Here is a 26,586-nt window from a genome sequence, read left to right on the forward strand (position 1 = left end):
ATTTGACTTGAACAAACAGTGTGTACTTCCTCTTGTCCTCATGAGGGAGGTTACACTCTGCACTTCAGACAGCAAGGGTGTTGCACACTGAGACTTGGGTCCCAGGCTACCTCCAGAAGAGAGGGGTGAGGGCCAGCATCTCCTGGTGCAGATGGGGAAACTGAGACCGAGAAGGCATTGCCTTCAAGGGGACACAGGGGACTCAGAGTTCTGTGGCCCACTGCCCATTAGTCCTGGGGTCTCTGAGTCTCAGAGAATTAGAGGCCCTGCCTGCCTGCCTAGTAAGCTGAGCTGGCTCTGGAGATTAGCAGGATTAGCTAAATCCCTGGGTTGCACTAGGCTTACCAGAGGTGCCACCTTGGGGCCCTGGGGGTGGTTTGGTACTCTGTACCTCCGGTTTTCTTTGAAACAAGGTCTCACTATGCAGTTCAGGCTGGCTGTGGACTCTGTGTAGAACAGGGTAGCCTCAAACTCAAGGCAATTTTTCTGCCTCAGCCTCCCAAGTACCGGAGTTACAGGCATGCACCACCCACCCAGCTTCCAGTTTGGTTTTGGTCACTAAGCTGAGCTGTTCCCCCGCTGGCTGGTGGCCCACTCTGCCACTCCAGGCCTCTGCATAGGAGGGGGAGGCATCTTTGTTTTCCTGCAGGCTGCTGTGCAGAGGCAAGGTCTCCTTGATCCATCTGGCCCCTGCTGCCTGCTGGACAGATCAGGGCTCTGGGAGAATTGGGGGCTCTTGCTGTGTCTGTACAGAGGGCCACTTCAGTGCCTGGTGAACTGCAGTGCCCACCCAGTGGGTTGTGCATTGGTCTCAAAGGACATGAGGGGATGGTAAAGACAGAGGGTAAGGGAGCCTGGTGACCCGGGCTGGGCCAGGCCAGGTGCTGTGGGGCTCCTCCTGTTAGGAACGAGACTCTCGCTCATAGAGCACCTGCTGGGCTCTGTCACGGCTGTACATTGTCTGTGCCCATCTCAGCATCCTGAGGAGGGGTGTCCCACTCTGCAGGGACCAGTGTCACAGCCACTGTCCTGCCTTCTACTCACTGCTCCATGGAGTGCAGATATCCGAACCCTCTGGGATCTGCCATGACCATGGGAAGACATGGGAGGTGGGCCAGGAAACACTTTGGGGCCTGGAGTGTCTGGGCTAGTTAAAGTTGTACCGCAGGTCACTGTGTGACCTTGAGAAGCTGGATCTTCCTGTGCCTCAGTTTCCTAGTGTCTGTGGGGAAGCATCATCCCTATATTGAGGAGAGGGGTGATGGTTTTGAACACATGGTAGATTATGTAACATTTAAGGATTCTGGGAGTGTCTACCTAGAATGTTCCTGAGAAATACCTTGAACCCTGGAAGGTGAGGACTGTGGAAGGGTAAATGCCACCCTGAATACCAAACAGCAGGAATGCCCTTTATAGATGTCACCAGTGGTAAAGACCTCATTTATAGTAGCCCTAGAATTGCTTAAATGCCCAGGATTAAATCCAGCAAGAAGCGCAGAATTCATATGAAGCAACTGATGCCACCTTACAGAAGGATGTTGAGAAGTGGAGGGAAGGTTCTAGTTCTGGGAAGAGAAACACTGACTTGGCCAAGGTACTCATCCCTCATATACGATCTCTCAAAGCCTGGGCAGGCAGTAGTGTTTTGAAAATGCAACCCAAAAAGCTCCTTCTAAAGTTTCCCTGGAAAAGAAAGTATAGGAAAACTTTCAGTAAGGTGTTGGGAGGCAGAATACTTGCTGAACACAAATGGAGCCTGCTGTCTGGCAGAGTAAATCAAGCAACTTGGTATGGATGCAGAGAGGGCAGCGCTCAGTGAAATGGAGGGACTGCAAGCCACACCAACTGTGTGTACAAATAAGGCAGATGGTGCCATGCTGTGAGCTACAGTGTAATCACGTGTAATGCAAATTCGATCCCTACCTCACACCACTCACCGAGGTAGACTGCAGATGCACTAAGGAGCTTTCATATATCTGTATCTTGTGTCTACGCACTAAAGAGCAAATGTGTGTGTGTCTGTGTGTCGTCATGCTACTGTGTGTCATGCTGGTGCGGTGAGGGGTACTGACAGAGGATGCTGTCTGAGTGCTTCTCTACGCTGCCAAGTAAATGTAGTACAAAGGAGAAAAATGACACACATACATAACTGGAATGACTGAGGTTGGGGAACAGGAACTTTCATACCTGGAAAAACTGATGTCCCAAGAGGGCACGTGTCTCACCCAATATCACACAGCGAATCAGTCACAGGATGGTGGAACACTCTGAGGAGGGCAGACGTGGGACTTCTTACCTGCCACCTCATCTGGCGTAACACCCATCATCCTGCCCCTGTTGTACAGATGGGGAGACCGAGGCCCTGGGAGGGTGAGTTTTGCTGGAGGTCACACAGGTCTGGGCTAAGCTCCATTTGAAACCGAGATGTGTCCTTTGTACTGAAATCAGACACTGGGTCTGACCTTTTGCTGGCTGTGGCCCCCAGTATGTCACTTTATTGTGTGGAACCTTCACTCTTATCATCTGTGAAATGCTACCTCCTTTGGTCTGTTGTGAAGGTGCCTTGGCGCCCAGTGGCGTGCAGACAAACAGATGTGGGCTGGGCTAAAGAATACATTTTATAGTCTTCTAGGGCAGGGCTCTGGGGGGCGGGGACACAGAGCCGTGCACGCGTACGCGGTACAGGCAGGTGAAGCGCGGGTTCCCCCAGTTGCTGGAGATCTTCACCTTGACGGCACCAAAGGCCTGCAGCTGCTGGTTCTGGAGGATCGGATTGGACACAGAGCCAGCGTGACCCACAGGCCTTCGTGCTGCCCAGCCAAGGGGCCTTCGGCAGTGAAAGGGAACGCTCCCATTTCCCAGGCCCAGAGAGAGAGGCGAGAGAACTGCCTCCGGCCCACATAGAAAGTCCAAAAGTACTCAGGCTTTGGGATAGGAGGCCCTGAGGCCAGGCCAGGCCTGCTGGGGTGAGGGAAATGGTCGGGCCTTGGGGCCTGTGCTATGGGACGCCCCTCTGGGCCTCAGCCCCCCACCCCCCCCAGATGGGAGTGGTAAAACCTGCTCCCGACTGCTGTGAGCATGAAATGGGACCCGGGGCACCGGCTTCCTTTCTCTCTCTGGAGGGATGGAGCCAGTGTTTACTTGGTGCAGAAAGGGGGGAGGCGTGACCTTCAGACCTCACTGCTGGATTCAACCAACCGGGAATTACAGGGGTGAAACCAGGCTCAGAGGCAGAAAAAGCCGCAACGCTATACAAAATTAGTTGCCAGGGTGAGATTTGGGCCAGTCATGGCCTAATTCTCAAGCCTGCACACCGCCACCATGCCATTCCGGCCACCACTGATCCCACTCCTATCCCCAAGTCCCTCTAGTTCCCCACCTGTCCTTGGGTCAGGTACTGATAAGGGGGCTCCGCATCTATAGACCCCCCTCACCTGATGGGTCCAACATCTGCTGGCCCTGAGAGAAATGCAGCAAGAGGGCTCCTGGGCAGATCAGGGAATGTGGGAATTTCCAGAGGTGGGCAGATCTCCCTGGGGTCCTGTTGTTGGCCCAGGCAGTGGCTCCATCTCTCTGAGCCTTGGCTTCTTTGTCAAATGGGTATTAGCACCTGGTGCCCCCAGCTGTGGGGATGAGTGGGGCCCAGGGTAGCACAGCAGGTGTGCAGGTACCTGGAGTTCGAACATCTGGATGATGTTTTCCGGTTGGAACTGGAACGCCCCGAGGAACACCTCCTCCCCAGGGGAGCTCTCCATGCCCTGTGAAATCCGACCAAGGAAGTGACCTTAGGGACAGGCCCTCCTCCAGGGGTGTGTGTCCTCTCCCGCTGAGAGTTGCCCACCACCTGGGATGGGGAGCTCCTCACTTTGTGGACAGTGTTCCATTGGCGTACAGTTTAATGGTCAGAAAGTGCCTTGGGCTTGGAGTCAGAGGCAGAGGGCCTCTCCCAACTCTGCCATTGACATGTAGGACTGGAATGTTTTGCTGACATCTGGACCTCATTTTACCCACAAAGTCCTGACAGTTCTCTGGACCTTCTCAGCAAAATGGGAGCTCCGTGGTCTCTGCAGGCTCTTGGCTCTGAAGAGCCTGGCTGGCTGGAGCAGGTGTTTGTGCCCATCCTTGAAGGCTGGGTCCTGGGCTGCCATGCTATGTGGTGTCCCCTCGCTAAGCATGCTCCCCACCGGGCAACTCACATAGACAACGAAGTCCTTGGGGGCGGTGTCCAGGCTGCCTGACAGAGAGATGGTCTTGGGGATGTGCTGCAGTGTGAGATTGGAGAGGTAGACCTTCTGGGCCAGTTGGATGCTCACCTGGCCACGGTCACCCTCGAAGGCCCAGCAGTTGCCTGGTGTCATGTTGGGCTGGAAGAGGTGTCATAGGGGCTGTGACAGGGGCTCCTCAACCTGTCTGGTTCTCCATCTGTGCTTGTTCCCCAGAACAAGGAGCCACTCTTGCTCCTCTGCAGAACCAGGTTGTGTCCACTCCTCCTGGGAGCTTCCTACCTGCTCTGACTTCTCAACCTCCAGCCCCTTGACCATTATTCATTCATTCACTCATTCATTCATTCTCTCACATTCATCCCACCCCTCTTTTTCATAGTCTTGCAATCACCCTCCAAAGCACCATTACTTTCCCTGTTTTACAGATGGAGAAACTTAAAAACAGCAGAGAATAGACAGGCTCAGGACCATGCAGAGCGGGAAGTGTAACCCAGGCCATCTAACCCTGAGCCCAACATGAACTAGTACAATCTCCCCCATAAACAGGAGGCAGAAGCGCAGAGAAGGAAAGAGATTCATCTGAGGTCACACAGCCAAGGTGTTTGTTCATTTAGTAGATCCTGAGCTTTTTGGAGACAGAGGGTGGATAGACCTGACCTGAAACAGCAGGGGTTTAGGAAGTGGGGCAAGGGGCTGCTGGAGGAGCTGGGACAGGGGAGATGGGGGCTCGCTGGATAGGGAGCAGAGGCTGTAAAAGGCCCAGTGGCCAGTGGAGCAGCCTAGGGGGCGGGGGCTTCAGGGAGCTGGATTAGGCTGCAGAGAACCCTCACCCTACCCCTGCCGTGTGTCTGTGGCCTGGCCCCTCCTTGGCCAGATCTGTCACTACCTTGCCTTCCCTGTGCCCTGAAGTAGTTTATCATGCCCAATGTGGCCTTGCTACCTTCTAACTATCTGACAGCCCTGCTCACGCCTGGCTGCCTCCACAGGAAGGCCTCCCTGTCCCTGCCAGGCCATTGCTCCCTCCTGACCCTGAGTGCTAGAGGTCCCTGAGGGTGGGACCCATAGATGTGTCACCCATGGACTTTGCACCACTTGGGGCTGGCAACGAGGATGATATGCTCAGTTGGCATCTGCTAAGCCCAGAAGTACTTGCTCTGTGACCTGGATGACCCCTTCTCCACTCTGGGTCTCAGTTTCCTCCTCTGGGAGGCAGGACTCCAGAGCAACAGTTTGCTCAGCTTTGAGGTTTGGCTCTGCCATATGCCAATGACCATTTGTGTGGCCACAGTCAGGTGACCTGGAGCTTTGTAAATGCGTAGATGAAGGGCCTGTTCCCAAAGACTCCCTCGGCTCCCAGGTCCTGAATCTCCAGGGCTGAGTGGGGCCTTCCAGCACAAAACAAGCTGTTGCTGTCCTTGCTTGGGCTCAGCACTGGTGGCCCCCATTTGTCTGTTCTTTTCTTGACCCCACCTCAGGCCTCTGACCCTGGTTTCCACCCTGCCTTGCTGCCAGCTCCTGTCCTCATACCAGCCACACCCCTGCCCTTTCCCTTGTCCTCCACTGTCCCCTACCTCAAGGATCACATCTGGGGGCTGCGCATAGTTCCACAGCCTGATCCAGTTCCAGTAGGAGCGAGCCTTGTCATGGTGGTATGTAGCTGACGTGTGCTCGAAGTCAATGGTGGCACCTGCATGGAGGGAAGCCGCATGGACTGGGGTGCTCACTCACTCACCAGGGCTTGGTTGAATCCCTGGCCCTCCCTAGAGCTCATGTCCCCTTTGAACAATGGGAGCAATGAGGTCACCACAACAGCACTAGCTGGGGCCCGTGCTGTGCAGGGGGAGTGCGGGAATGAGGTAGTGCGATGCAGCGCTCCTGAGGTGCAGCTGGAGCTGGTGACCCTGGAGTGTGCACCACATCACTGTGCCTGTGGCCAGAAGTGTACCAGGCGCATGGAAGGGAGATGCCAGGCCTTGGGGGCTTAGCCAGGCCTGAGCGGGCTTGCATTCGGCTGCTGCCTTCTGACTACACCTGCCACTAAGCTCAGGGTACACAGGTCAGCTGGTGCTGCCTGGTGCTCCCCCTGGAGGCCCCGCATGCCCCTGTCCTGTCCACTCATCTGTCTCCTCACTGCCTTCCCGGTGCTCCTTGCTGGCTCCTGCGGGCCTCTGCCCAGAGTACTTTTCATGTGTCCACTTGGTCAGGAGAGATTTTCCTTCCTTTCTGAATTCAACCCAAGTGTCCCCCAGCAGGAGGCCCTCCTGCCTGGGTCCCCTATCCAGAGCCCTGCTTTATGGCTCCTGCCTGCCATTCTGACCTGGCTGGTTTGTTTCTGGCCAGTCTCACAATCCCCCAGGACAGGGACAAGGCTGCCCTAGTGACCTCTGTGTACTCAGCCCAGATGTAGAGAATAGTGTGAGGTGGCAGCAGTGGGGAGGTGGGCACTGTAGAGGGCCTTGGGCTTCTGCCCCTGCCTCGGGCCAGACTCTTTTAGGGAAAATGAAACTGGCTGGGAGCAGAGGCTAGCTTAAAGAGGGACATCCCAGCAGCAGGCGTGGCCCACCCAGAGCTAGTGTCGTCCTCTGAGGACACTGGAGATAATAGGTAGATGGGGTTGAGGAGCCCACTTGCCTATGGATTTCAGGGCAAAGTCCGGCTTTTCAATGTAGTCACCGTGTATCATCTTCATGATCTTCTGGGCCAGTTTTTGCTGAAAAGACAGAAAACCCAAGCTGTGCCTGGTATGTTTGTACAGATCACAGTCTCGTGTGAGTCCTCTGCAAGGCACAGGTGGCTGTGGGGCATCCTCTTTCCTAGCAGGCCTGTCCCCACCTGCAGCTGCTGTGGCTGGCCCTGCACAGGACAGAAGGCCCAGATGCTGTGCAGGAGGAAGCTCCTGGGACAGAGCCAAATCACTCACTTGGGCTTGCTGTGAGCTTTCAAGGCCACCATGCTGGGATGTCATCTGGAGGTCCTGAGTCGTTTGTGTGTGAGTGTTACGGTTCTGGAGATTAAACCCAGGGCCTTTGCACTGAGCTCCATCCCCAGCCTTTTAAAAACACTTTCTTTTTTAAGAGACAGGGTCTCCTTAAAGTGCTAAGTCGCCTTCACTGGGCTCAAACTTCTGATTCTCCGGCCTCGCCTCCCAGAGTACTGAGGATTATAGTTGTGTATCATCACAACTGGCTGTCCTTGAGTCGCTGAGGTCAGGGATACAGCTCTGCAATCACAAGGATGCTTGCTGCTGTGCAGCCTTGGGGAAGAGTCACCTCTGAGGTATTTTTTTTTTTCTTTTTTCTTTCTTTCTTTCTTTTTTGAAATAGGATCTCTCTATGCAGTTCAGGCTGACCTTGAGCTTAATTCGTAGCCCAGGCTGTTCTTGAACTTGCAACCATCCTCCTACCTCAGCCTCCTGTTGCTAGGATTATAGGCATGTGCCACTATGCCTGGGCTCTCTGAGTCTTTTTTCAGTTATATGATGGGGCCATGCTCATGTCTTCTGTCCAGGGCTGTGAAGTTGTCTGAGGGTAAGAGAGGTCTACAAAGTCCCTAGGTACCAGGGCTATTCTTGGCCTCACAGGTTGCACTCAGCCCTTCATCATCCCTTTGAGCAGAGGATGCTTATGCAAGTTCCCACAATAGTTAAGAGGTGGAACTGGCAGCACAGTCTCTAACCTCCACGCTCCCCTGTTAGCTGAAGACTACGCAGTCTCAGCAGAGGTGCAGCACTAGACTCCTCCCAGCTGCAGCATGAGATAGACACATTGGACCAACTAAAGTTGAAAGCTTTCACTCATCATCACCACTGAGTGGGAGAAGGCAGACTGTAGACTGGAAAACCATAGGAAATGATATTTACAATATGTATATCCAGCTAAGGATATGTGTCCAGAGCACATACAAACTCATACACATAATTAAGAACTCCCTTTCTCTGGAGACTCCAGGCAGAAATCCAAATGGCCAATAAATAATGAAAAGACATCCAGCATGGTTAACAATCAATGCAATGCAAAGTAAACCTCAGTGGGGCATGGCTTCTCACCTGCCAGAATGAGAACATGAAAAAGACATAATTCATACTTTTGGAAGGAGTTGAGACAACTAGAATTTGCATGTGCTGCTCTTGGGAGCATCTAATAAAATGAATGTATACACACCTTATGTCCTAGCACTTCCACCCCTAGAAATAGACACTCGCAAGGGGAACTAAGTATCTATGCTCACCAGATGGTTTGTACAAGAATGCTTATGGTAGCTTTAAGAGTCTCAAATTAGAACCAATCCAAATTTCTATCCTTAGTAGAATGGGTAATCCATGATATAACACCAATGGAGTACTGGGCAGTGATAAAATGGAAAGCAGCTATTGACGGTCTATTGTTACCAATAATGTGAATGGGTCTCAGATGTTATGTGTAGCATAAATAAGAACATAGTATTATAGTATTCCATTTATATAAAAATCCAGAAATAGGCAATGGTAAAAGTCAGAATAGTGGTTGATTCTGAGAGAATAGAGCCTGGGAAATGAGACAACGAAATCTGCTAGCAATCTCCTGGATTGTGGTTTGGGTAGGGTTACATAGTTGTGTATAATGTAAAATTCACTGTGCAGGGTAAGCAAGACTAGTGCATTTTGCTCTATGTATATTTCAATAAAGCAAAGATTAGACAATCTCTGGTCTGAGGAAGGGCAGGCAGGGTTGAAGGTAGAATTTAGATGTGCATGTACACTGACCCCTCCAACCCACTCCCTAGTCTTGGGGGAGTCAGCCCACCCAAGGTACCTCATCAGGTGTTCCCCAAGGGACTGTGCCCAGCAGGAAAACCCAAAGTTGCTGACCTCTTGGCACACTTTTAGAGCTAGTAGCCAGCTTGTTCATTCTCCTGTTAAGCACAACACTGAGTTACAGTAACCATTCTCAGACTTTTCTACTTTAAGTTTGTGCTTAAACATAATAGTAGCTGGCTGTGTGACTCAGTGGCTGCACCTAGGGGATACAGAAAGTAATGTTTGTGTTTATCCACTTGGTATGATGAACAGCAAGGTATATGCCAAAAGTGCAATAGTGTTAAACTGGGATTTTTACTGTTTATCTAAGCATCACGGGGGGTGATGTACACCCACACCATACTTCAGTAAGCATATATTTTACCCCAACTGGAATGTGGGTGTGACTCACAGAAGCTGTGCCTGGGGAAAAGAGAAACCCACCTGGGCATTTGGCTACTTGGTGGATGAATGGCAAAGTGGATACAGGACAGCCAAAACACAACAGGTGAGTTGTATCCATGAAATGCTCTTTGATAAATTTCTGTGTATTTAGGGTTTGTTTTAAAAAATGGCATCTTTTGATTTTTCTGTTAAGAGTAGCCCAATTCAGCACAATGGCACGTGAAAAAACAGATTCAAAAGTTTTGGAGGAGTTGGAAAGTGAATCATCTGCTCAGTCATGCATGGGTCAAGAAGATGATAATGCCTTTGATGTTGTCCATGTGAGCCAAAGTTCCTGTGGCAGTGAAATGGAGCAGGAATCAATCAATACAGATACAAGGAATGCAGACCTCCTGGATTCAGGTGGTGAAGATAACAGCAATGTGAGTACATATTTGACTAGTAGAAATATATAGTGAGGATCTTCTTGGCAGAGGTAGAGCCTATTGGATGGAATGCCAGAGCTGCCAGTTAGTGTTGGAACTTTTCTGTGAGAGGAAATGCTATACAATGCAAAATACACAAATTCTGAGATACAAATAAAATGTTCTATATGCATCGATAGCCATACACAAAGATATATTTATTATGACACCTCATTAACTGAACTGAAAGCATTCATGGGTCTGCTGTACCTAGCAGGGCTTCCTCATGGTAATTGCAGGGATGTAAAAGACTTATGGAAAAAAGATGGGTGTGGGCTTGAGGTTTGTAGAATGACGACTCTGCAGAGATTCTTTGCCTGAGGTTTGCTGACAAAACCATCCACCACCAACAACAAAAGGAATAATCTGGCTGCTATTCACTCATTGTTTGAGAGATTTATAGGTAATTTTCAAGCACTTTACACACCATCTGAATACATGACTACCGAACATCTCGCATTATTTCATGATTGCAGTAGTTTTAGGGAATATATTTTCCCCAAACCTTCAAAGTATGGCATTAAAATTTATGTGCTTATAGATATGAATAAGACTTATTATGCTTTTAGTTTAGAAATTTGTTCTGAAACTCAGCCACCAGGTCCTTATTTATGTAGTTTTATGGCTTTTTTTTTTTTTTTGGCAGAACCAGGGATTGAACTCAGGCCAAGCAAGTGCTTATTCTACTGAGCCATCTCCCTGCCCCCTTCCCCATTTGTGTAGTTGTAAACCAAATGGTGTGAACAGACTTGTTGTTCCCATTTCCCTAAGTAATCAGAATGTGACATTCGATAATTGGGTTTATCTGTTTCCAATTGATGTTACATTTGCTAACAAAGCACAAGTTGGCCAGTATAAGAACTATATGCAGAAACAAAGCAGAAATTCCAAATAAAATGTTGCAATTTCAAAACAGAGAACTGTACAATCTTTGGGTTTCAGAAAGATTAACATTGGCCTCATATGAGGAAGAAAAACAAACTGGTACTTTTAGTGTCAATATTGCACCATGATGGAAATATGGATAGGAAAAGTTGGCAAAATGGAAGCCTGAGATAGTAACTTGCAACAAAAAAATCAAAGACAGAGTAGATGTTGTTCATGAGTTGTGCAGTAACTGTGATGTCACTTGAAACACAAATGTTGCTTTACTTTACCCTAAACAAGTGTGGCATAAACAATTTGACCATTTACTGTAGGGAACTGTTGGACTCTCAGTGTACCCTGGGCAGGAATGGTGGCAACAATGAGGAAAACATAGACAAGAGACAACAGCTGGGTCAGGTCGAACTCCTTTCTCTCCCAGGTGAGGGAGAGGAACTTCTCAAGAATGGTAGAGCATTTATTTACAACCTTGAGAGGTTGATTTAAATTTCAACCTCTGTACCCAGAAAGCAGTTAACAAGCCGCAACAGCTTGTTTACATGCTTCGAGGAGCTCCTGTGTCCTTGGGCTGGCTCCGTCCTGCACATGTACTTACTTTCCAACTTCAGCTGCTCTCCACAGTTTACAAAGAGAACAACAAGTGCAAAATATCATGGAGAAGTTTTCTTAGCTAATTGGGATTGGAACTTGTAAGAGATCATTTACAGTAGAGGAAAAACAAAATGTTTCTGCCCGGGGAACTACACAAAAATTGTGGAGCACACTGGTGAGCCAACAGGTAAATAGCCAGGCACGGCACCACAAAGACCTACTATGACAAAAGGAAAATAAAAAAGATGTTACCTTTGCCCTACAAGGAAGGATAGGAAAATAAAATGAACACGCTATCAGTGTAAGCATATTTGTGTATGAAACATGTATTTTTCATGTGTCAAACCTGCCTTGGTGTGACAGTTGAAGCAGAGATTATTTGTGTGGCAGACTTTTGTTTGTTTGTGCTTACATTATCATTTACATAGATTTTAATTTCTGATGTTACCTTTTAGGTTTTGTAAGCAAGTAAATAGCTGATGTGAAAATGTTGATGTCTATTCTAACCACTCATTACAAACTTGACATTTTACTTTATTGGTATCTTATTTTTATACTAAGTGCAGGTTGTAAAATAGAGTAGGAAGCTCCTGACAAAACAAGGAAACAACAGAGGTGACAAGAATGGCCTGCCACACAGGAAAGGAGACCTAAGTCTGTGTGCTATCAGTGTAAAAAAGACACATGTGCATGGAACACACAGGTGTCATATGTGAGGACTGTCTTGGGTGTGACAACTGAAGCAAAGACTTGTTGTAGAGCCCTAGGTATTTTCCTTGAAGTTCATATAGAAGTTTATTTCTGATGTTATATGTTAGGTTTTGTAAGTAAGTACATAGCTGATGTGAAAATGTTGATGTTCATTCTAGATGCACAATACATATTAATAACTTAATACTCTGTTATGGATATGCTGTGTTGTTAACTACACATTGTATAATATAAGAACCTCCTGACAAAACAGCAAGGCCAGCAAGATGTCAAGTATGTCTTACAAAAAGTCCAGGAAAGCAAAACACACACACTGTCACTGTAAGTAACACGTATGTGTGGAACATGCTGTTGTCATGTGTGACGACTGCCTTAGGTGTGATAATTGAAGATAGATTATTTTTTAGTAGAGCTCAATTGATATTTTCATTCTAGTTCATATAGGAACTTAATTCTCCCAGTTTTTGAGGACTTTTTTTTTTTTTGCGGAACTGGGGAAGACTTTTTTTACGAAGACTAAAACCAGTTGATGTTGAAAATTTTGATGTATTTTAAATAAATAATAAATATTAAAAAGTTAACATTTTATTGTTTTGATTTTTTCCTGTTAAGTACTCATTGTTTGATGTAAAAAAACTCATAAAATTAAAATGAATAATTTATCAATAGATATAATCTAAAGAATAAATGTAGTTATTATTCCTCCACAATATGTGCCTTTATGATAAAAATTGGTGGTATGCCCTGCAGGCTCTATCTGAGCAGTCATTTTAAGGATTTTTCAGACAGCCAAGGAGAGTTTTTAACAGGGAGGAAATCAAAGCAAAATGGGTCACGCTACAGTGAGCCTGTGCAGGAGGAAGAAGACTTCAAAAGGAAAATGATCTTTAAAAGCTGAGAGAAGTTAGAAAAGATACATATTTATGAAACAAGAACAAAATTCTACAAAAGGGAAAGCCTAGGAGAACAAACTCAAAGTTCTGGAGAACTCAAAACACATCAGCACAAACACCATCAAGGTTTTGGTAGAGAAAGGCTGGGAACATTTTCTTAACTGTAGAACGAAGAGACAAAGAGAGGAAAACAGGGAGAAGAGAGAAAAAAGTAGCAAATTAGCTCAGGAGTTAGCACCCAAATAATAAGTGCCTAAAAATGAGAAAAGAAAAAAACAGGACCAGTGAGAAAAATCACTAGTTTGTTTATTTATTTATTATTATTATTATTTTATGTATTTGGTATAAGGTCTCACTACACAGCTCGAACTCATAGTAATCCTCTTGTTTTGAGCCTCCCCAGCACTGGGATTACAGATGCGCATCACCATGCCCAGACTCGGTGGATGGCTCAGTGTGCTCATGGGTGGGGTCAGTGCAGCATGTGGTTCTGGGGATTGAATACCCAGTCCCTGCGCTTGCCTAACCCAGTGCTTAGTCCGCTGGGCTATCTCACTGGTCCTTCCACTAGTTTAATTATATGATTAATGAATATTTCTTAGGACTGAGGGACATGAGTTTCCAGACTGAATGGTTTCTAAGGTTAGTCAGCCTATTGGTATGTTTTTGCGACAGTTGTCAGGTAAGACGTAGGGCTCCACAGTAAGATGAGGTAAGCACAAAGCTTACAATAACAATGGGTAGAAAAACTCAGGGCACCATTAAATCATATTTTGAAGCCATTAGGAGTGATGGGGGCTGGGGAGATGGCTCAGTAGAATAAGCGCTTGCCTGGCAAGCACAAGGCCTGAGTTTAATCCCTGGTTCTGAAAAAAAAAAAAAAAAAGTGATGGAATAAATGAGTCAGATTAAGACTCTAAAGTGAGGAGAACTATTCTGAGATTTGCTGGCAATTTCTATTAATCAGCCCTTGGGGCATCTGATGATTCTGGGCATGAGCTCAGAATCTGGGCTTAGGCCAGGCAGTAGACTCCTGTTGGTGAAAGGGAAAGCAATAAGGTCGTTAGTGATCACACAGGGACAAAGTGACAAATTTGAGGACTGAGGGAGCATCCAACATAGCCAGTGTCCCCCACATTTCAAGACTACAGGAGACTAATGAACTATGTGCAGCACTTCTGAAAGAATAAGACATCACATCCTCATATAGCTTAAGAATCAACTTCATCTAAAGGAGGATGTCCCAAAACAAAACAAAACACAAAACAAGTGTGAGATGGAAGCCTTAGGATAGTGGTTCTCTATGGTATATGTTAGGAACTCATTGCTTGCTCCCAGCTTCCCAATATCTGATTCCTTAGTCTTGGATGGGGCCCAGATATGGTGCTGCAGACATACTGAGGCACACTGAGATTGCACTGTCCTAGAAAAAATGGTGAGTCAACACAGAGTACCCAGAGCTATATTTTCCCTAGCATACTACCCCCAGGCATAATTAGAAACAAGAGCCCAAGTTTGCCTCTGTCAGAGAAGGTACCACTGGGGCCTGAGAGTTCACATTTATGCAAGGCTAGAAGACAAAATTGGAAACTTGAGAGTCCTTAAACTAAAACTATGGCTGATCTTGATATTAAAACACTTGCAATTTTTGTTTTTAGTTTTAAAACAGGCCTGCCTGAGGTGGTGATGAACAGTAACTGCACACTCAGTGTGTATTCTGTGAGTGCTACTAGCTCTCTTGAATCTGACTACTGGTTAGCTTTTAGAGAGTACACACCATGCTTCATACTGTATTGTATAAACAAATACCTTATCTGTGTCCGAATAAAACTGTTTACATTTTAAACAATCCTTTAAAACATCATGGTGATATTTACAGCAAATACCTTCAGCCTTCTGACAACATTTGCGAGTTTTTACAGATGCAAGGTCAAGAGTCTAAGGAGCTAAACTGAAAATCTCTGAGTAAATTTCATAAAATTTACAATTGTGACTGGATTGGCTCAATGCATGTCTATAAGGAAGTTGTCAGCCTACTTTATTTTTCTTAAAAAGAGAGGGGGGACTGTCTTGAGGGAAGATATAATTCCTTAAAGCATATAGAATTCTTTCATACACAATATCTAGAAAAATGCTAAAAATTACCAGATATTAGAAAGCAAATAACCATATAGTTGATACCCAAGAGAAAAACAAAACTAAACAGAAAACAGAAGATCATAGATAATCCAGACATTGTCATTAAGACAAAGATTTTTAAAATAACCATGACTAATGTGTTATAAAAACAAAGGAAAGGATTGATAACATAGATAAAATGATGGAGAATTTCACAATAGAATTAAAACCATAAATTCAAATATGTATTCTAGAACTAAATAACAATATTTGAATTAATAGTAGACTTCGTAGACATAATACAAAATTATTAGCAAGCCTGAAGAAAGTTCAAAAGAAGATATCAAAACTTAGACATAAAGGATGAAAAAATACATGAGCCAGGTAACAGCATAGAAATCGTATAAAATACACTTTAATGGTTTAGCACTGATATAATTAGAATCTAAGAAAAAATGAGATGATGCAGAAGAAGCAATATTTTAAAAGATAAAGGCTAAGAATGAAAGCAAAAACTGTTGAAAATATCAACCTACAGATTCAATAAACTCAGCCAACCCAACTCCCATGTGAGTTCTGTATAAAACAATGGAGTAAAAAGGAAAAGATAGAAACAGATTAGACACAAAGGACTAACAATAAGAGTAGTAATACAATTCTCAATAGCAATAGTATAAACTAGAATATAATGGTGCGCTTCCTTCAAAATTCTCAGGAGAAACTTTCTAAAATTCTTTTTTTTTATTTTTAAATTTTTTACAGGACATTTTCAATACTTAATGCATTGCACATTGTTATCTTCTCAGTGGCCATCCACAGCACAAGAAGCAGCCAGGACATCTCGTCCAAACACTACTACTACAAATCCTTCCTCTCACTGAACCAATCGAAAGTAGCTGTATATCTATCCTAACTATTCTGTATACACAAACACAAAATAGTCCTTCCTTTGTATTCCCCCTCTCCAGTTCAGTCCTGTCACAGATGGGTATTCTATTGGCATCTAAAAACTTTCTAAAATTCTATACCTAGCCAAACTATCAATCAAGTACAAAGTAAAGGTGTTTCTAAACATACAAGTTGTCAAAAAATAAGTATACCTCTTTCATAAAAGGTTGTTGGGAGATAGGCTCCATCAAAATGAGGGACAAAATCAAGACAGATTAAGACAAGATACAGAAGACAGATCAAACTGAGAAGTTAGATATTTGGGCAGAATGGCCTGCATCTCACCTCATCTGACATGGCTTCCATCTCCTTGAGTTTGGCCATGAGCTGGTTCACACTACCTCGGAGGTCCTGGATTTCCCCAGTGTGGTGTCTCACCTTCTCTTGGTACAACCTTTTCAAGAAGGATTAAAAAAAGTACTGACTTTGTGATCTTGCTATTGTTAACCTCAGTCACACCCTTTGCTAGTCAATCCTCACAGAACTAGGTAGCTTAAGACCACTGTCTTTAGCCTATCCCTAGGCCCATTCTTTCTGTTTAGAATATCCTCAAGGCCAGCTCTTTCCTTTCAAATGGTTTCAAGAATTCTGTAAGGATGCAGATGGTGACTTGGCTAATATTTCTTCACAGCTGTCATTTACTATTCTCTGACTATTTCCTAGGAACTAGTCAAGGCTCTTCACAGTTTTTATAAGGCCTATCATTACCTAGAGAAAGGTGGGTGATTTGCCTCTTCTTACAAATAAGTCAAAGGCTTAGGGAAATAAACAGGCTTGAATAATGTTAGGTGGGTAGGAACTATAGGGCTAGGATTTAAATCCAATTTGGCCTGACTATGAAGCATGCATTCCTAATTAATACATTGTAACTTTTTGCTATAATCTGTGGCTTTTAGGTGATAGAACCAATAAGCAGATTCTTCTTACCTCAAGCTCTGCAGTGGACTATTTATGCTGTCATCCTGGTAGGGTGTTGAAGGAGGCAGGAATCTCCATCAGGTGGCCTAATCTAGATTTAAGAGCTTCATCCATCCCTTTTCCCACAGTCATAAATCTATCCATTCTTCCATTTCTTGTTTACTCTTCCATCAAGTCATCCACAATTGTCCAAACTCCAACGCTAGTTACTCTTTTTATCCACCCACGCCCATCTACCTACCTTCCCCATCCATCTACTTTTCTATTTCCCCCAATTCCCCTTCCATATATCCTCTCATACATTCACCCTAGCTTGTATATCCATCATCCATCCATCCATCCATCCATCCATCCATCCATCCACTCATCTGTTCCATCTGACCTCCTATCAAGTATCTTGCTCATCCATTTTCCCATTGATATATTTATCTATCTTCACATCAGTTCCCTCATTCCTGTTTCTTTTGTATCCAACCTCTCTTCATCCATCTACCCATTCACTCATCTGTCCTCCTATGCATACTTTTTCAGTTCATACCCAGCCATCTGGCTGGCCACTCAGCCATCCAATACTGATGGTGGCAGCCTGTGCCAGGCATGGAGCTGGACACTGCTTGGATGAGTCAGCCCTCTTTCCTTCCTTCAAACTGTTGGCAGTAGAGTAGGGAGATAGGATTACGGAGAATTGCATTTGTGATCATAAATGTGGGAGAGAGGGAATGTGGCTTATCTGTCTTGGTGCTTCTGGAACAAGTGATACTTTAGCTGGGCCTTGAACTATGTGAAGGCATTCATAAGGGGGAAAGACAGGGCCCTTGGGTCCCCATGTCTTCTAGGCCTTCTGAGACTTCCTTAAATAGGGAACTCTGGCCATGTGTTTTCCCTTTCCTCCTCTCTGGAAACCACAAAGAAAATGGATCTCATTTTATTTAAACAAAAATGAAAAAACTACTTTGGATAGATAAGATTGATAAAGGTGTTCCTTATTCTTACTACTTTGCCTTAGGTGGGGGCCTTCAGAAATGAAGGCCACCTTTGGGGGAGAATGACAGAAGAGTCATCTTAGTGGAAGGACTATTGAAGCTGGTCTTTGAAAGTCATATTTGGTAGGAGAGATGGGTGCCCATTTGGTAGGTGAGAAGTGAGACAAAGGCAGAGATTTGGGTCAGGGATGAGTCAGTGAATAAGGGACTAATGAGGTCTAGATGTGAGGAGAGAGAGGAGGTGGGGGGTGGTGATTGGCTGTGATGACAGCAGTCAACTGTGGTACCTGAAGAGGACACACTCACCTGCCAGACTTCCATTTTCGATGGTATGTGCATAGAAAATACCCAGAATCCTGTGGAGCCATGAGAACAAGAGTGAACTGCTTAACATATGGAGCCTGGGTTCTGGGATGAAGGTAACTGAGTTCAGATCCCAGCCTTGGTACTTACTAGCATTGTGCAACTTTGGGTGACTTTACTTAACCCAGTTTCCTTCACTGTAAAGTGGGAGCAACAGTAATATCCACTTTGTGTTCCACTGATATAGGTTACATAAGCTGTATGGGAGTTGCCTTCTTCCGCTCTCCCATCCCCTCCTCGCTGGGGATAATTGACCAGGAAAAGAAGGCAGGGTGGCATTTTCTGGGTGGTGACATTCTAGCGTCTCCAGTCTGGCTGAAATCTTATTACTGAAGCCATTATGCAAATGTCTTTAAAACCTATATGTTTTATTTATTTATTTATTTATTTATTTATTTATTTATTTATTTTGGCGGAACCAGGGATCGAACTCAGGCCCTTGCGCTTGCCAGGGAAGCGCTTATTCCACTGAGCCATCTCCCCGGCCCCAAAACCTGTATGTTCTTAATGAAGAATTCAGCAAACTATGACTAGAAGAGTGCTTCCTCAACCTGATGAGTGCTGTCTATTGAAACACTTCTAGCTAGCATCATAATGGCACAGGACTGGATGCTTATCTGTTAAGATCAGGAACAGGACAAGCATGTCTGCTCCTGCTGTTTCTAATTAACATTATTTTGGAGGTACTAACTAGGTCAGTTAGAAAAAAGAGATAAAAGGCATCAAGACTGGCACAAAGGAAAGAGTAATACTATCCCTTTTTGCAAATGACATGATCTTATGCATAGAATCCTAAGATACTGAAGACTAGACAACCTTCCCAGTGTCATAACTCATAAATGAATTTAGCAGGTTGCAAGATTAATATACAAAATCAATTGTATTTTTATATTATGGTGATGCACAACCTGCAAATGAAATTAAGCAAACAATACTACACCATTTAAACAATACTATTTCCAATAGCTTCGTAAAGAATGAGATACTTAGGAATAAATTTAACAAAAGAAGCACAACACTTGTACTTTAAAAATAAGGGAACACTGTTGAAAGAAATTAAAGGAGACACTGAGATAGCCACTAATAATGGAAAGATAGCCTATGGCATGGATTGAAAGACTTAATATTGTTAAGGTGACACTATTGCCCAAATTCATCTACACCAATGCAGCCCTTCTGGAAATCCCATTGACTTCTATTGCTGAAATTCATATGGAGATGTACGGAATCCATTATAGGCAAAGCAATCTTGGAAAAGAATAAAGTTGGAAGACTCACACTCCAGATTACAAAATGGACAACAAGCTGTATCCGTTAATCCAGGGGAATACTGGCATACAGATAGATGGAACAGAACTGAGAGTTCAGAGGTAGAACCCTCACATTCAGGGTGAGCTGCATTTCAACAGGGTGCCAAGAGAATTGGGAGGCAAACAGTCTTTTCTATAGATGGTGCTAGAACAATGGGGTACCCATATTCAAATGTTAAAGCTGGATCCAACCTTTCACCATATGCAAAAGTAAAAAGTGAATCATGGACCTAAATGTAAGAGCTAAAGTAGAAAACTCATAGAAGAAAGCATAGGAGAGACTTTTCATGATCCTAAGTCAGGAAAATGGTTTTGTAAATATTATAACAAAAGCATAAGCAATGAACTAAAACATAGATTACTGAAAAACAAAACAAAACAACCCCCCAAAAATAGATTACTTGGGCTTCACCAAAATTTAAAAAATCTGTGCTGTGGAGGACACTACCAAGAAAGTGAGAATTCAACTCACAAAATAGAAGGAAATATTTACAAATCATATGTCTGGATGAGGGACTTATATCTATAGTGTATAAATAATTCTTATTTATACTTAGTAATAAGACAATCTGAATGAATGTATACACAGGGCCAGTAAGCACAGGACAAGATGTCTAACATCACTAGTCATTAGGGGAATTCCAATCAAACCCACAAGGCCATATCACTTCACACCCTCTGCAATGGTTTATAGAAAAAAAGACAGACGGTAACAGTAGTGGTGGGGTCAGGGAGTTAGATCAGTAGAATGAGTCAAGGTCCTGAGTTTGAGTCAAGGTCCAGTGCCACACACACAAAAAACCTAGTGGTGAGAACATGGAGAAACTGACAGTGGGAAGGAAGAGTCCTGGTGAGATGGTAGAATGGAGATGGTGCTTTGGAAAACAGTTTGGCAGGTCCTGAAATAATGAGGACGCAGCAATTCTACTCCTAGGGAAATACCCAGGACAGTTGAAAGCACATCCACTCAAAAACCACAAGAACTTTCATAGCACAAATAGCCAAAACGCAAAATCAAGCGACCCTAATATCTGTTGATGAATAGATGGCGCCTTCCCCCACATAAGTGTTTTTGGTCATAAAAGAGAATGAAGTCATGATACATGCTATCACAAGCATGAATCATGACAGTATTATGTTAAGTGAAAGAAGTCACAAAGAATATAAGAAATGTCCAAAATAGGCAGAAAAAATAGTGGCTGCCTAGGAGGAATATGGACATGACTACCAGCAGATAAAGGGTTTCTTTTTAGACTGGTGAAAGTAATGGATATACAACTTTGTGAACGCATTGAATTGTGTGCTTTAAAGGGGAAAACTTTATTTCTAGAAATTGTATCTTAGTAGAGTTGTTATTTTAGAAAGTCATGTTGTGAGGTCAACACAGGGAAGGGACTCTCTTGTCCTTATTTTTCCTTGGCGAATTTGGTTCTCTCGTTCTCCCCCCGACACTCCCACTCCAAGGCTAGCATACTTGAGTGGACTGGGGGGCAGCTTCCTTTGCTTGGAAGCAACCCCAGGTGACATGGGTGGCAGCGGAGGTGGCCAGAAAGAAGCCATAGAAACCCAGAAAGAGACCTGTAACAGTGATCATAAAATGATTTGGGTAGAGCTTTACAGTTTTCTTTTTCTTTCTTTCTTTCTTTTTTCTTTTTGGTGGAACTGGGGATTGAACTCAGGCCCATGTGCTTGCCAGGGAAGTGCTTACTCTACTGAGCCATCTCCCTGGCCCCTACAGTTTTCAAAGTGTTATTTAGCTTCAAAATTTTTTTCTTGGACATCATTTTCTTAGTCCTTTTTTTTTTTTGCGGTACCAGGGATTGAACTCAGGACCCTGAGCTTGTCTGACAGACGCTTGAACCACTGAACTATCTCCCCAGCCCAATTTCCTTATTCCTTACAGTACCCCCCTTAGACAGATGGGGAAAGTGAACACACAGAGGGACCGAGCCTTCCCAGGGTCACAGAGTCCGTGCCAGAGCCCTTGCCCTTTCCTCCTCAGTATGGGTCTGGGGTCGGGCCCGGGGTGCTCCCTCCCAGCTCAGGACCCTGGAGACGCACCCAGGGCGCAGAGGACCAGAACACCTGTCTTCTCCATGAACTTGTGGCAGATCATCTTGCACCTGGAAGCCCAAGAGGCCTTGGTCAACAGGCGGTGGGAGAGCGGCGGGCGCCTCCCCCCCCCCCACTCCCTGCTGCTTCTGCAGGCTCCCGCTCCATCCTCCTGCTAGCCCTGGCCCCTGCCAGCCCAGTGGCCGCCTTCTCGGGATGCCCAGATCAGCACACCCAGCACTCTCATCTGCCTCTTTGGGGAGCTCATGAGGGGTGCAGCCAAGCCTGGACCCAGAGTGAGCATTAAGGAAAGGTTACAATTTAAACTTTAACTGGAGGAATGGGGCAGATAGCTGTGCAGGAGCACAACGGAATTTACAAGCGTGGAGCAGGTAGAGGGGGAGAGGGGGCTGGAGGCCTAGGTTGGAAGCACAGCTTCAAGCAGCCACAGCCCTGTCTTCTATCAAAGGACCTAGACTGGAGCGCCTCCATCTCAAACTCCTCTCCACCCTAGGTTGACCCCCCACCCACCCCTTACACTAGAGGTATTGGGAATGTCTGCTCAGCCTAGATTCCAGCAACACCACACCACCGAGGATAACGCATCAACAGCCAGGAACTGTTAGTTCCCCGTATGCCCCATTCTCCCCTCCTTTGGCAGCCCTGCCCAGCAACCTTCAGGCCTTTTCCTAGCACCACTTAAAGTAGCCAATCCGGGCAGATTGTGAACCTTCAAACAAGCCAACCGGGAAAAGGTCAGCTGCTTCCCATGAGTTAGGAAATAAAAGGTTCCTGCTGCTGTGCTTTGCTACTTCATGCTAAGATGTGCCAGTACCTCCTGCAGGAGTAAAGCAACCTTCCCTTGTTGAGATTTCTTGATGTCTGGGTGCTTTGTTGTCAGCACTGATGAACAGTCTGTGTCTGGGTCTGGTGGGTGCATTCCCAACACAGGCCAGGCAAAGGTGGAGGGCTGGGAGCAACAGCAGTGGCTAGGGAGAGAGCCCCAGCCTGCCCAGCCCTGTGGGCCCACAGCGGGGAGGCAGAGGAGGGCAGTTTGGAAAGGGAACATGGGCAGGGTTTGAGGAGGCCACAGGAGGATGAACTGGAGGAGGGGAGTCACAGCGTGTTCTGATAAAGTCAGGTTAGGAATCTCTTATCCATTCTGGCTATCAGACAAAATCTAAGCCTATGAAGGGCTGCATGGTCACCAGCTGTCCCCTGTCCTGTTTCCCCACCTCCTGCTTACCTGCAGGTGTTGAACAGGACTTGCTGGGCCTGGGTTCTCAGGAAGCAGGCCAGGTAGTTGAACCAGGCTGCAGTGGAGACAGGAGGGCAGTGAGTGCCATTGTGCAGACTCATGGCAGCCCTGGAGCTAGGGGAGACTCTGGAGCTGGAGACCCGCTTGACAGCCCCAGCTCGGGCCATGCATGAGCCCCAGGCTGGAGTGAGGACAGGCCCCGCAGATGAGCACTGCTTGCACAGCTGTGGCACTTAATAGGCAGAAGCAGTGACCTTGGAGCACAGAAAGCCCTGGGAGCTTGGAAAGGGCAGGGTCCTTGTCAGCTTCGTTTCTAGGGGCCTAGCATGGAGCTAGGGGAAAATTAGGGGTCCAGGATGGCCAGAAGTAGAAGGACACATGGGTGGCTGGAGGACTGAGGATAGCTGCCTGGCCTGGAAGACGGATGAATGGGAAATGGGTGAGAGCATGGGAGGAGGAGAGACTGGACTGAAGAGCAGAGAGGGGTGAGCAGATGGACAGACATCAACAGATACCAGGATGCGTGAATTGATGAGTGACTCAACAGAGGGATGGATGGGTGGGACCAGAGCAGAGGAGGGCTGGCAGGTAAATCCTCCTTTAAACAGCCAGGTTCCTTCCTACTTCCCCTTTCAACTGCCAGGGTGACCCTGCCCGGAAGTCACCCCTACATCCCATGGGAAGGCTTCAGAGCTCAGCCTGCTGCTGCCTACAAACCCTGCAGCAGGCCTGGCCTCGCCTGGCTTGGGTCCACCTGGCCTGAGACTGGACACTTTCGTGGGCCACATCGATGGCCAAGCTGGGGCTTCAGTGCATACATACACACACATCCCAACATGGAGTGCGTCAGGCTGATGGCTGGGGTGTTGATGCGGGCAGGCAATAGGAGGGTATCATCTGCAGAGAACACAGGACTGTCAGGGAACTGCCAGCCTCTGGGGAGCAGGCTTGGTGCAAAGACCCCCCACCCCATCTCCTCCTCTTTCTGGGCCCCCTGTGTTGCCTGTTAGCCCTTTCTGAGCTGCCCACCAGCCCTCCAGGGTCCCCCTCTTGGCTCACTCCTGCATGCTGTGGGCTCCTCTGTCACCCTGCAGGGGTTCCGGTTTCGCTGGTTGCCCCTGAGGATGACAAGGGTCATGGTCACGATCCCATGTTAAAATTTGGAGGGTATGTGATGTCACTACATTCAGATGGAGAAAAAGAACCACAGGGTGGTTTATAAAACATTGGACAACACTGCAAGGACAGATCTCTCTGGCTGGTCCCAAATCCAGGCCTCTTTTGAGGAAAAGACTGGTTGCTATGGCCACTATGGCGCATGTCACCTAAAAGCCACCCTCTACTTTTGGCAGATGCCTTGTCTTATCCCTGTTACTACCCCACATGGGGTAAGGCATCATATTGGTTGGAGCCTGTTGTGGCCCACCCATTCCCTTGGAGTACTGGTTTCAAGGATGGGGCATCTGCAGGGGTGAGGTAGGGTGGGGTGTGGTGACTCTGGCTGTGTAGGACTTGGGGAAACAATTCTGTCACTGCTGAAATGGGACCATCAGAAAGCAGTGCCCACTCTCCTACCTTAGACACCTATGTTTCTATTTGATAACCAAAGCTGTGGCAGCCATCTTGTGATGTGGCAATGTGCTACAAGCTTTACAAATTATACCCCCTCTGTGTTTATATTTATTAAGAAAGTACCCATATGCCTGTTACAGTGTGGATGTTGAGTGCCCTTTCCCCAGGGTCCATGTGTTAAAAGTTTGCTTCCCAGGGTGACGCTGTGGGACAGTACTGTGACCTGTGTGCGAGAGGCTAGTGGGGGGTCCTCGGGTCACTGGGGACTCTCCTTGAAGAGGGTTGTGGAAATCCAGGCTCTTCCCTTTTCTCTGCTTCCTGGCTCATGAGGAAGTTCTGTGTCCACTCACTCTCACCATGCTGTAGGAAGTTTTGTGTCCTGTCACCCTCACCATGCTGTACTGCCACACAAAGCAACAGGGTCACCTGACCATGGACTGGACCCTTCAGAACCCTGAGGCCAAATAAACCCTTTCTCTTTCTAAGTTAATTACCTCAAATATTTTGTGATAGTGACCGAAGGTTGACTGACATAACACCCATTTATGCTAACATTATTTATCCTTTCCAAATGTACATATTTATTTAAATATTCCTAAAGAATATATAGCACAACCAGGTGAATGGTTTATAGCAAGTTATTATGTATATCAAAGTAAGTGAGAGGAAGCTGAAGCTTCCCAACATGAAGAGATGCTCATTACGATTTGATCATTACCTGTAGTAATAGCTGAATTATCACTTGTCCCCCATAAATGTGTACAATTCTCAAATGTTAATTAAAAACAGAGGGATTAATTAAAAAATACATATTCAAGTTATAATAGCTTCTTCCCTCACTCTTGTGGCTGTTTGTTTCTAGTACTGTAGATAAAACCCAGAGTCTCATACAAGCTAGGCAAGTGCTGTCTCGCTGGCCTCAAATTCCTGATTCTCCAATCTCAGCCTCCTGAGTAGCTGCAATTACCATGGTTTGTTTTGTATACCTTCCTGGGATACACACACTATTCTGGGGCCCAGAAATGAGCATCATTTGGGTTAGAATTTCTGTCACCTGCAACCAGAGGCCCCCTTGTAGACATAGGGACAGGGATGTGTGCTTTCTTGTTTAGTACCCACGTCCTTCACTAGCATGAGTTCCATGAAGGCAGGAAACATATTTCATTAGCACTGCACGGCTCCCTGGCCTCTGCCCCATGCCTGGCACTCAGCAGGTGTGCAAGAAACATAGGGATACTGGACTCTGCCATCTCCTGACTGGAGACTTTGGGAAGCCACCATGGGACATCTCTGGTCTGCTCGGCATAGTTGCTCCCCTGGCTTACCTCCCAGAGAAGATGAGCCCTTTAGTAAACTGTAAAGGGCTGGGCAAAGGGAGGGGCTGCTGTCCTCACCTCCTGGGCCTGGTATTGTAAGCCATATGTTCAGGCAGGACAAATGGGTCCCCAGGGATCCTCGAGGACCGTGGCATTGATGTCTTTTTCTAGGATGGAGGAATGTGGGTGGGGATCTCTGAGACTCAATGAGGAGGACGTGGCTCCTGCCACCACCTCTGAGTGTCACCTGGAGGGTGACATGTGGACTCACTGAGAGCAGGTGGAACTATGGGCACTGTGACCTCACAGAGTAGGTGGGCAGGGAGGTCACCCTGTCTTCAGCTGGCCCCAGAAGCTCCCCATCAGAGGATGCCATTGTGGCTACCTCTCTATCTTTAAGATGCAGAAACTGAAGCCATAAAATAGGAAGAGCCATGCCAGGCCTTGGGGGTGGGGCAGGGACGTGAGCTGAGGCTCCAGCTCTGGCCTGCGTTGCCTTGCTCCCCAGATGATTTCCTGCTTGCCGCCTCTATGCACCCCCCGAAGTTACACACAATTGTTTCACAGTGCTGAGCTTTTCACTGGTGGGCATCTTGGGGTACACAGTAACATTCCATATGTTATTTTAATAAATATATACTTCTTACTGGGGAAAATAAAAGCACAAGAGCCACAGTGGGGCTCTCTAGGTGTTTTCTGAAGCTAAAATGAACTTTTTTCCCCTGGTGGTCTTTGTTCAAAATTGCGGGCTAAGTCCCTGTGAGAAGGGGATTAATAATGTTCCCCCAAAGAGGTTGACACC

The 26,586-nt window shown here is 46.3% G+C and overlaps 1 protein-coding gene across 1 annotated transcript; it reads right to left on the minus strand.

Moving 5' to 3' along the window:
- Positions 1 to 2,628: 2,628 nt before the first annotated feature.
- Sun5 (Sad1 and UNC84 domain containing 5) lies at positions 2,629 to 26,019 on the minus strand. The gene is made up of 13 exons (XM_004630972.2): positions 25,863 to 26,019; positions 23,956 to 24,014; positions 23,719 to 23,793; positions 22,885 to 22,951; positions 21,648 to 21,709; positions 18,220 to 18,269; positions 16,940 to 16,974; positions 16,298 to 16,406; positions 6,855 to 6,933; positions 5,795 to 5,910; positions 4,197 to 4,364; positions 3,672 to 3,758; positions 2,629 to 2,760 (listed from the first exon to the last, which is right to left on the minus strand). Exons 1-13 carry the CDS (start codon positions 25,937 to 25,939, stop codon positions 2,629 to 2,631), a joined length of 1,116 nt encoding a protein of 371 aa, XP_004631029.1. The 5' UTR covers positions 25,940 to 26,019.
- Between the last annotated feature and the right edge of the window lie 567 nt (positions 26,020 to 26,586).

Source organism: Octodon degus, unplaced genomic scaffold, assembly GCF_000260255.1.
Source record: "Octodon degus isolate 3935 unplaced genomic scaffold, OctDeg1.0 scaffold00037, whole genome shotgun sequence".
Classification (NCBI taxonomy): Eukaryota; Metazoa; Chordata; class Mammalia; order Rodentia; family Octodontidae; genus Octodon; species Octodon degus.

Coding starts and splice junctions, on each gene's coding strand:
- Sun5 (XM_004630972.2), bottom strand. CDS start 25,939: ATGCCACGGTCCTCGAGGATCCCTGGGGACCCATTTGTCCTGCCTGAA. Junction 18,270..21,647: donor TCTGGTCCTCTGCGCCCTGG/GTGCGTCTCCAG, acceptor ATGGCTCCACAG/GATTCTGGGTATTTTCTATG. Junction 2,761..3,671: donor TCCAGATGTTCGAACTCCAG/GTACCTGCACAC, acceptor CCGATCCTCCAG/AACCAGCAGCTGCAGGCCTT.